The following is a 10,935-nucleotide window of genomic DNA, read 5'->3' as shown; positions in this document are numbered from 1 at the left end:
TTTTTTTTTTTTTTTTTTTTTTTGGGTAAAGTTGAAATTAAAAATATGAATTTTGTGGACTATTTATAAGGGCGGTGACTGGGATGCGTACGTATCTAGTCTCACCCACACGTAGGAATATATAAATTAATTTTATTTTTTTGTTTATTATTATATTATTCCATTTTATTTCAACTAAAAAACACAATAAAAAACAAAATTAAATCAATCAAGAAAATGACCAATTTCCCGTGCCAAATAATTATTGATATCCGTGTGGGGGAAATGAAAGCTTTATTTAAACATTAATAAATAAATAAAATTGCATGCGACAACGTGGTTGGTTTTATTTTTTAGAATATGGTTTAAACATATAAAATTTATTTTCAAAAAATGATCTTATCCACCTTGTAATTATTAAAACGGCTGCATATAAGATAAATATACCTTATTTTAAAATTTATATACTAAAAAATATCAATTCAGTATTAAAATTGAATAATATATACAAATCTATTTAGGTTGAATTTGTCATTTTCAATATAATAGTGGGTGAAATTTTATTATAAGATTTTATTTTTTTTTTTAAAGTTAAATATCATTTGAGTGATGTGTTAATGTGTCTAAATATTTTAAATAAAACCATAATTTATAACTTATTTTAACGTTTTGTTATTATATTTTAATTTATATTTTAGAAGGACCAGTTTGATAATATTATTTTATAAAATTGAGAATTTTAAATAATTAAAAAAAACTAAATAATTCTCATCGGATATCATCTTATAATTTTCCTAAACCATACATTAATATGCTAATAAACAGAGTCAAATTTTTAATATACAAATACTCCACAAAATTATAAAGATTTATTAAATATAAATATATATTTATTTTTAAAAAAAATATAAAATTTTAATTTATCAGAATTCCAATGCACATACCTCTCAAAATGGAGGGACTAAATTTATTAATATATTAAATTACGAATGAAATAAATATGTAACGTCTTTTAATCAATTAAATTATTAATAGTAAATAATTAATAAGAAAATTAAAAAGGTGGATGAATAAAATAATTGATTCATTTTTAATAATATAATTAAGAATATTTGAATATTTTGAGCATTAATACAGTAGTTAAAGCTCTCGGTACGTATCGATGTCAGTCTCACATGTTTAAAACAAGTCTGCTAGACAGATTTCACACCCTATTAAACAATGTTTGGTTTATTTCTTCAACTGATCTGACAATTAACAACAATAAAAAAATAAAAAAAAAAAAGTTGGATTTGACGGCATTATATATTTAATAAGAAAATCATTATGATTTTTTAGTACGCCAATCATTGGTCCAAATCAGATCTATACGGCCCAATATCCATCCATTTATTATTAATTCATACAATTTTATTAAATTCCTAATTATTTTGTTTTTTAGATAGCTATAATAATTAAAAGGAACACGCCGCCTGTATTAAATAAATAAAATTCAGATAATCCAGGTGGGATTTTATATTTAATCTATTAAATAAAAATAAAAATAAAAAAAAAGTGGAGATTTAAACATAAAATTAATCGATTAAAATATATATCAAAAACACAAAAAAAAATTAAATTGCCAAAAATACAAAAATACAACATTTAAATTTTTATAAATTTTTAAGTTTAAAGATAAAACAAAAAAACATAATTTGTGGTAATTGAATTATGTCGTATTTCATTTGATAGTAACCTCTCTAAATAATTTATAACAAATCTATTATTTTATTTTATTCGTACTTTTTTATAATTTAAAATTAAATAAATTTATATTTTAAATCAGGCTGTCATGGATGACGTACCTCTCCTCTTTATTGAAGCAGTGGAGGAAAGAATAATAATTAATGTTTTAATTATTATAATACGGAAACGTAATTTATATCTTTTTTTTTTAAGCATCTAATAAAGTTGGTGGGCAGTAATTAAGCATAAATTTGAGATTATTTTAAAAGAAAAAGTTTATAATTAATTACAGCGATTAATTTAATAAATTATAATATTTTTGGAAGAAACATGAATCAAATTTCTTTTTCGTCATTTTAAAAATTTATATATTTAATTTTTAATTAGTTTATCTCATAATGTGAACTAAAAATAAAATTCAACTAATTAAAATATAATAAAATTATACTTAAATTTGGAGAAAAATAAAATTTAAAATTAAGAGAGAGAGAGAGAGGGGCAGTGATTTGTAAGGGCAAAAGCAAAAGGCTGGCGGGGGCTGCGACTGGCACAAACAGGGCCTCTTATTATAGGCCCATCTCCATCATCACCATCATCACATTTCCCATGAACTTTTTGAATCCCTCCATTCCTTTTTCCACTAATTTTTAACTTCCCAATTCCCACTCTCTTTATCGGAAGTTGCGACTCTCTTGATTTCTTTACCACCTCCGTCGTCGATCTGTAAAGCGTCTGAGGAGATGGGTTAGGGGTTTTAGGATCGATTCGGATGAGATTTCATTGGGATTTTGATTTTGAGGGCTCCATGGTGAGCGGCGGGAAGATTCAATGGCGGAGACCTTTTGGAGAGGTTTTAGAATCAATGGTGGTTTTAGTTGCAGAAGCCATTATCGGAAAGTGAATCGGAAACGGAATCGGAATCGGAATCGGAATCAGCAGTCCATTCAAGCTGGAAGAGGGGTATCTCAAGGGTCTGAGTCTGGATCCAGATCATCATCGTCGCCGTCATCATCATCTTCTTCTTCATCGGCGGTACCGGAGTCGGGTTATAACGTTCGGTAAAGCAGGGGAAGAAGATAAAGAAGAAGATGAGCGGAACCTTCAGTTTTTATATGCGAGTTTAGACTCACGAGAAACCAAGAAGCGTCCCTGTTCTCCTCCGGTGTTGGATTCATCTCCCGCCGGGTGGAGCTTCCAAGATGAAGGAAGAATGGGGGAGTTCTGGAATCAACGGCCTGGTAAATCACCGAAACCGGGAGTAAGAAGCAGAGGCGGTGGCGGTGGCGGTGTAAGCGAAATCGTGGAGGTTCAAGGAGGTCGTATTGTTCGTTCGATTGGAAGGAAAGACCGTCACAGTAAAGTTTGCACGGCGAAAGGCACGAGGGACCGTCGTGTTAGACTTTCTGCTCATACTGCTATCGAGTTCTACGACGTGCAGGACCGCCTTGGCTACGACCGGCCGAGCAAGGCCGTCGACTGGCTGATCAAGAAGGCGAAACCCGCCATAGACAAGCTTCCAGAGCTTCCTGGATGGAATCCAAATGTTTTGGATACGAACACAGGAAAATCGGCAACGCACGAGGAGAAGAAGAACAGTGAATACAAGATTCCGGTTGCTAATCACCCGCCGGAGGGGAGTATCACGAGAAACAGTTATCGGAGAGCGAATTTCGTGTTCGGCAACGGTGGAATTTCGGAATGTACAATGCAGAATTTGGAGAAGACTTCAACAGAGGAAAACCCTAATAGCGATAACTCCTGTTTTCTACCGCCATCTTTCAATTCGGATTCGATCGTCGATAGCTTCAAATCGTTTATACCGATGACCACGACGGCAGCAGCAGGGACGCCGTCGTCGATTTTCGAGTTCGACACGTTCCCGCCGGATTTACAATCCAGAACCAGTAGCCGATCGCAAGATCTACGGCTTTCCTTACAGTCTCTTAAAGCCCCAAATTCAAATCTCGAATCGGAAGGAACTCAGCATCCAATTCCTCAAAATCATCAAAACGACCATTCATTTTTCTCTGGAACAACATCATTATATGGCTTCGATGAATGGTCGGAGCAGCAACCTCAATCGGCATTGGAAATCAACCGATTCCAGAGGATAATGCATCGGAACACGGTGAGTGCCGATCATAGTAGCGGCGGATACGGCGGAGACGCCGGAGATGGAGGTGTGAATGGAGAATTCTTCTACAACTCGCAGGTAACAACCTCGAATTTTCCGCCGGCGTCGCCATGTCTGCAACCGCTGTTTGGAGATAACCAATTGGTTTCTCAGAGGGGACCCCTTCAGTCCAGTTACACGCCCTCGATTCGCGCTTGGATAGACCCATCAATCACCTTCGTCGACAATCAACAACATCATGTAACTCCACAGTCGATGAACCCATCTTCATTTCCTGGTCTTGGATTCGCCTACGGCGGATTCTCCAGATTTGTAATTCCGGCGCTGATCCCGGGTGAAGAGGAACACGATGGCATGTCTGAAAAGCCATCCTCTGCTTCCTCCAACTCCCGCCATTGTTAAACAAAACTGCTCAAATCCCTCTATCCATTTCTGTAAGAAATCACAATACATCAATACACTGTTTTACTGAATTCCGCTTCTGAGCATCGTGAGTTCATCTGGAAGTTGTGTTTTTTGCAGGCTTGTGAAGTAATAAAGTCAGTTAAAGCTGCTGGCTGGGTTGTTTGCAGGGAGCAGGATCTGGGTGTGCTTCTCTAATTCATAGCTTTGTTCATGGTAAACAATGGTGGGTGTATTTTAATGGCGGAGAATTTACGTTTCCTAAGATTGTACAACATTTTCCAGTTCTTGTTCTGGCAGCTTTTTTCCCTTGTGTTTCATGATGATAATAATAAATAATAAATACATTATTGTTTTTTTAAATAATTTAATATCTAAATGAAATTGTATATAATATGCTCGTACTTATTAAATTTAAATTATTGATTTCAGCGGGTTCGAACCCGTGACCTTCCGCTCATGAGAGCTCCAACGCTCTAACCATTTGAGCTATACAACATTAGAGGTTGTAATTAAATCAATGCTTAAATGAAAATAATATAATAATAAATTTAAAAATAATAAGTATATTGAGAGCTTATTAAATATTTATACCTCGAAAAACCGGCCACTTTCTGCTCATGAGACCAATGTTTTAATTAAATCAATATTTAATATGAAACTATGATTGGTTTTGGCGGGGTTTGAACTCGCGACCTTCGTTTTGAATTACAAAACCTCAATGGTTTAAATTAAAATTAATATTTATATCAAAACATATATTTATAAAATTATATTTAATATTTATATTAGGAGTTTAGTAAATATTTATAAATCTTCCTAAAAAAAATTAGAATAATATAATAGTACATTTGTAAATTTAAAAAAATTAATTTGAGAACTTAATAAATTATTAAATTGGTGAATTTATATTTCTTTTTTCTTTATTCAATACTTTTTTGAGAAAGTAACCTAAACAATATCTCTTATTTGCTTCAACTTTGTCCGTTTTAGCCTACGCCGGTTAGTGAGAGACTTTCACACCCTTAAAGAAATGGTTTGTTTCCCTCTTCAACCGAGAATCTCATAATCTACCTCCCTTAGGACTCAACATTCTCGTTGGCACACCACTCGCTACTTTGACCTATTATGACAGTCAAGCTCACCACTAATAGATATTGTCCACTTTGACCTATTATGTATTATTGTTAGTCTCAAGATTTTTAAAATGTGTCTGTTACGGAAAGGTTTTCACACCCATATAAGGAATGTTTCATTCTCTCTCCAACCGATGTGGGATCTCATATAACCTGACCAGTCTTCCCCATCCAGAACTCGTGCAAAGATCACAACAAAAAAATGAAGCACCTTCACAAGACCTCTTGCTTTTGAATAAGAGACCGATTTGATTCATAAAACTTGCAAGTGCTTGCTGCATAGAGCCTCACCTCGAATGAAACACCATAAAGCCTCCCTCGAGTCCTATAGAGCCATCGAACAACCTCCCCTTAATCAAGGCTCGACTCCTTCTGTAGACTCCGAACAAAGTACACCGTAGAGCCTCCCTTAAGGTTCATGAAGCTCTCGAATAGCCTCCTCTTAATAGCAGCTCGACTCCTCTAGAGCCCTCACCCTTTGTCTGACACTTTTGTTTTTGACTCCAGGAATAGTTTCTTTGATAGAATCTAGAATATTCAACGTTTCGTAAAGAGACGATTACGTTTCTTGCATAAATATTTGAATTTCTTTCTATTATTTATTTCCTGTAATCAGAAGCAAATAAAAGAGAGAGCAGAACAGTAGTTGTATTACATTACATTGCCTCAGCATGGAGAGTATGTGCAAAAACATCAGGAAACTTAAATGAACAAACCCCCTGCATATATAACTCAAAAACACCACCTGATCTATGACCAACCAAATACATAATCAAGAACATAGACCAGCACCAGAGAGAGGGGGTAGAGAAGGAGAGCCACCAGAGCTGTCCAGAGCGGGAATGCGGTTCGGAAGCTACCGAGAAGTCCCATTATAACCGTAACGACCAGAATGACCAGCACTTCCGACGAAAAGTTCCAAACCAATCCTCTCATATAAACAAGAGCCAAGAAGACTGATAGGCAGAGAACATTGTTCATTGTCACTGCTCCATATAGCTGCACCATCAAAAGCTTAGAGTTCAACCATTCTTCCAAGTACGAGCAAAGAAATGAAATGTTAGTGTGTAAAAGAGAACGAACCTCAGAAAATGTTAAAGAGGCAGTTTTTCGCTTGTCCCGGCTTGCGAAGATTATAGCAGAGACTGCTTCACTGGAATTGGTTGCTAATGGCAGAGCGATAAACGAAATAAAGAACGCTGGGATGTTAGTTGCATTAGAGAAGTTATGTACGACGTCGACCAACGGGTCGGCAAATGCAGCAGCAATGGCAGTTCCAAGTAACAAGAAGAGTATAGCTTTGATCAAGACCCCTTTGCCCCCCTCAACATCCTCTACGACCTCGTCGCTTTGTTCCCCGACATCCAGTAAATCGTGCTCTCGCTTTGTTTCCTGTAGATACATTACGTCGTGGTTCAGAAAGCAACCTCAAAAGTTAAAAAGGAAAACTGCAACGAACGGGTTTACGACGTACTTGATGAAAGTTATGCAGGAACTTCATTGTGTGAGGACCATCATCAGCTCGGCCAGTTCTTGAACCTTGTACTTGAGAAAGCCACTTAATGATTCCATTGCCAAACTCGGTAGCATCGACATGGGAATCACGAGAAGTATCGAAATCATTCAGTATTTTTTCAACAGCATCTTCGTGATCTAAGTCGAGCTCCTCGAACTGGATACCGACTATAAGCGCTCTCAGTTCAGAAGCTGAAAGACGTCCATCCTTGTTCTCATCAATTCTTGAAAATAGCCTGCCATTGTGTTTATTGAGCAAGTATCAGAATGTGATGAACTAGTAAAGCAACGATAAACATGAAGAATTGAACTTGTGGTTCCAACGAACTTGTCTATTATCTCTTTATCTGGCTCCCCATTTTCTGTCAGGAGTCTTCCAAGTGCTTGCTGTTTTAAATGTCTTAAAAGTCCAAATATAACATGCTTGTGCTTCACAAAGGCAAGTTTCCTCCTTTGGATCCATGGCTGGAAGACCTGCACAAAGGAGCAAGTTTGAAATGGTTAAACTCGAAATCATTTCAAAAGGTACTCTTAACCGGCTATAGCTTTTCGACTTGGGAAGATCAGAATAGCTGCCTGTTCGAGTTAGAGTTATGCATTTCGGTTTTGATATAGAGAATCCTTCCTCGAAGGTGTTAAGTACTTAGCAATTCAGAAGTTATCAGTAAGTCCAGCAGGCCCCATCTTAAAGGGAAAAAAGAGGTAAGAGTTAGAAAAAGCACCTGGTAAAGGCAATAGATAACGAACATTGAAATGGAGATTATAAGAGCAATCAACACTGCCAAGTGCCTTCCTGATGTTGAATTCAGCATTTGTGGAAGTTGAACTATTAAAAATGGAACAACAGATATAACCATAATCCTGGCAGCATAGCTCGTCCAAATATCAGTGCTGACTCCAGATTCTATCAAAGAAGAAATTCCAATGTAAATTTGTGCATCAACTATATGTATAAGAAGAACAGAACTTTTACTAGGCAACTGATGGAATAAGATTCCCTCCCAACTCTCCCTCTAAAAACAGAGGCATATACGAACATAAACAGACATCTTGGAATTTGGCGAAGGTATTTACTGTGAGATCCCACATCGGTTGGGGAGGAGAACGAAGCATTCTTTATAAGGGTGTGAAAACCTCTCCCTAGCAGACGCGTTTTAAAAACCTTGAGGGGAAGCCCAAGGACAATATCGGCTAGCGGTAGGCTTGGGCTATTACAAATGATATCAGAGTCAGACACCGGGCGATGTGTCAGCGAGGAGGCTAAGCCCCGAAAGGGGGTGGACATGAGGTGGTGTGCCAGAAAGGACGATGGATCCTGAAGTAGGTGGATTGGGGGGTCCCACATCGATTGGAGAAGGGAACGAGTGCCAACGAGAATGCTGGGCCCCGAAGGAGGGTGGAATGTGAGATCCCACATCGGTTGGGGAAGAGAACGAAACATTATTTATAAGGGTGTGGAAACCTCTCCCTAACAGACGCGTTTTAAAAATTGGAAAACCCAAAGAGGACAATACCTACTAGCGGTGAGCTTGAGCTGTTACATATACAAAAGGTGAAGACAACTAAGAGAAAATGACATACCAGTCAAGCTAAACCCTTTTGTATCCTGTGAGTCAATGGCAACCGAACCCTCAAGGTCACACTTCCCAACGATCACACATGTACCCCAGATCAGTGTAAGAAGCATAACAGTTGAGCCAGCTAGTAGGCCCATTCCAACGGAGACCTGGCTTTGTGCAACTTCAGCACTTCCTGCAAGACCAGAAACTATAGAAAGGAGACGATTAGAGGGTTATCAGAAACCATGAACAGAGATAAAGAAATAGGAGAAACTAAAATAATAATCATTCTAATGAGAATGACCAATTCACACATAGAAACTTGATGCTTGTTTTATCATCCTTCGAATTCGAATCAATTGGTGAAAGTCTCTATATAAAGTATAAACGATTCAACAAACAAAAAGACAACAGATATTAGAGGATGATCCACATTGAAAACAAGGGGAGGTGGCAATACTGAAATTTTGAAATGAATTGTGCCCAGTTCGGGAGCTGATGGCTAAGCTTTCAAAAAGGTGTCAATCCAAGACAAAGGAACGAGAGTCGTTCCTGTTCTTGATGTTGAGGTCTAACCGACAAGGTTTATATCAAAGCAGCAACAATTGAGGTACGATGAAGTTGATATCAATGAATAGCCACAAAAGTAAGCAAACCCAAACACAATAAAGTAAAAGTGTAGAAGCAAATAGAACTTCAAACAACGAACACTCAAACATTTATGAATCTTTTTGGGGTAAATTCCCGAAACTTCTTTTGAAAAAGTAGCCAAGAAAAAACAAAAGAGAACCCACTATTTATGTTAGAATCTAATTCTATTTCCACTGCGTTTAAGAAATAGCCGATTCAATTTCTGCAATCAAACACTTCACGAATGGAAAACGAAAGTAAAATATAGATCTATCGTTTATTTTGCACTCCAAACATTTTGCTATCAAAACCCTACCCGATTTACTAATCCATATCGTCTTTGTCTGGATCGTAAAATCAGAACAACACATCAATTTCACTAATCAAACGATCGTGTTCTCGACAAATCGTATGAGCCAATCCATTTGAATACGCATCACATTCGATTATAGGTCGAAACCCATCAAAATGCAAAACAAAAAGTTTAAGAAGAAACAAATACCGAGAATCAGCATAGCATCAGGAAGAGCACCAAGCGCGGGAAGGAACAATCCCCCAACGATTCCAGGACCCAAAATCTCCAACAAGAGCTCGCTTCCAGCAGACAAGTATTTAGCAGCCAAGAACATCAAATACCCATAAACGATAATCAAAAACATATTCCCCAAAACAGAGGTGGTACAGGGGAGAAACCCATAAGACTGCTCGCAAGATTCCTCCGGTGCAGAGTTCGAAGAAAGCGTATTGAGTCGCAGATAAGAGGGTTCCTGCAATTCATTAACGCCATCGGAAACCAGATCGGAGGAGGAAGAAATGGAAGCGAATCGAGAGCTGTGGGATTGGACACAAAGGATGAGGAAACAGAGGAGGAAGACGAGATGCAGAGGAGTTCTGGACATGATTTTGAGGCAAAATCCGGAACTCCAGCGAGAGAGATGAAGTGGGTGTGGGGAAGAAATTGGTGGGTGTGGCTTAAAAAGAAGGATTGGTTGGGACAGAGAGATATTGAGACTCAAAATTGTTGGGCTCAGCGTTGCAACCGCGTCTCTGTCTTACAACGTTCAGAAGCCGATCCTTTCTACAAGGAAGATGAAAGACTTTTAATTATAAACACTCAAAATTATCTGTTTTTCTTTTTGTTATAAGAAACAAAAAATTCGACCAATAAATAATAATCGTCACATGTTTGAAACAACTTGTGTTAGTCTACGAAGATAGTTTTCACTCTTAAAAGTAAATAACATGATCATGTCGAATCTAGATTTTGAATCTAGAACATGAGGCGTTACAAATTTTTGAATAATATAAGATAAGATATTTCCATATTTGGCGTCGTTTATTGCTATAGTTTTGTAAGGGGTGCATTGAAGACTGATAAGGACCAAGGACAAAAGTGGAATTTCGCAAAATAATTTAGCAAAATAAAACAAAATAAATAACTAAAAGTTAGGAAATATTTAAATGAAAAATAATAATAAAAAGGGTTTGAAAAAATCTCCATTCTTATATTATATGCTTTTTATTACATAGAAGAAACCGTTATATAGAAAAGGACACGATGTGACACTAAAGTTCCTATAAATGTTAACAATAAATATATATTAATTTCAATTATTGTAATTTAGAATAACTATTTAAGTTTTTTAATTTATTCAACCATTGATTTTAATAACTATCTTTAAATAATTAGTATAATAATGGACTAAATAATTAATTATACATGTTGTATTTTAAAATTTTGAATATAATTAATTTATCTCACTGTTTCAATATTAAATATATTTATTTTAATTTATTATCATTTATCCTCTTAATTCTCTCAATTCAATTATAAATTATTTGAAAAAATATATAT

General features: G+C 36.2%; 2 protein-coding genes across 2 annotated transcripts; one reads left to right on the top strand and one right to left on the bottom strand.

The window, feature by feature from the left end:
* Positions 1-2,216: 2,216 nt before the first annotated feature.
* On the top strand, positions 2,217-4,578 carry LOC111476880 (transcription factor TCP4-like). The gene is made up of 2 exons (XM_023120731.1): positions 2,217-4,272; positions 4,361-4,578. The coding sequence occupies exon 1, from the start codon at positions 2,915-2,917 to the stop codon at positions 4,238-4,240; it is 1,326 nt and encodes a 441-aa protein (XP_022976499.1). The 5' UTR covers positions 2,217-2,914; the 3' UTR covers positions 4,241-4,272; positions 4,361-4,578.
* Positions 4,579-5,947: 1,369 nt separating this feature from the next.
* LOC111476856 (sodium/calcium exchanger NCL-like) lies at positions 5,948-10,164 on the bottom strand. The gene is made up of 7 exons (XM_023120693.1): positions 9,583-10,164; positions 8,473-8,658; positions 7,614-7,795; positions 7,220-7,365; positions 6,851-7,127; positions 6,460-6,768; positions 5,948-6,375 (listed from the first exon to the last, which is right to left on the bottom strand). Exons 1-7 carry the CDS (start codon positions 9,977-9,979, stop codon positions 6,127-6,129), a joined length of 1,746 nt encoding a protein of 581 aa, XP_022976461.1. The 5' UTR covers positions 9,980-10,164; the 3' UTR covers positions 5,948-6,126.
* Positions 10,165-10,935: the final 771 nt, after the last annotated feature.

This window comes from Cucurbita maxima, unplaced genomic scaffold (assembly GCF_002738345.1).
Source record: "Cucurbita maxima cultivar Rimu unplaced genomic scaffold, Cmax_1.0 Cma_Scf00003, whole genome shotgun sequence".
Lineage (NCBI taxonomy): Eukaryota > Viridiplantae > Streptophyta > Magnoliopsida > Cucurbitales > Cucurbitaceae > Cucurbita > Cucurbita maxima.
The sequence above is the reverse complement of the archived record's forward strand: the minus strand, read 5'-3'. Positions and strand labels throughout refer to the sequence as shown.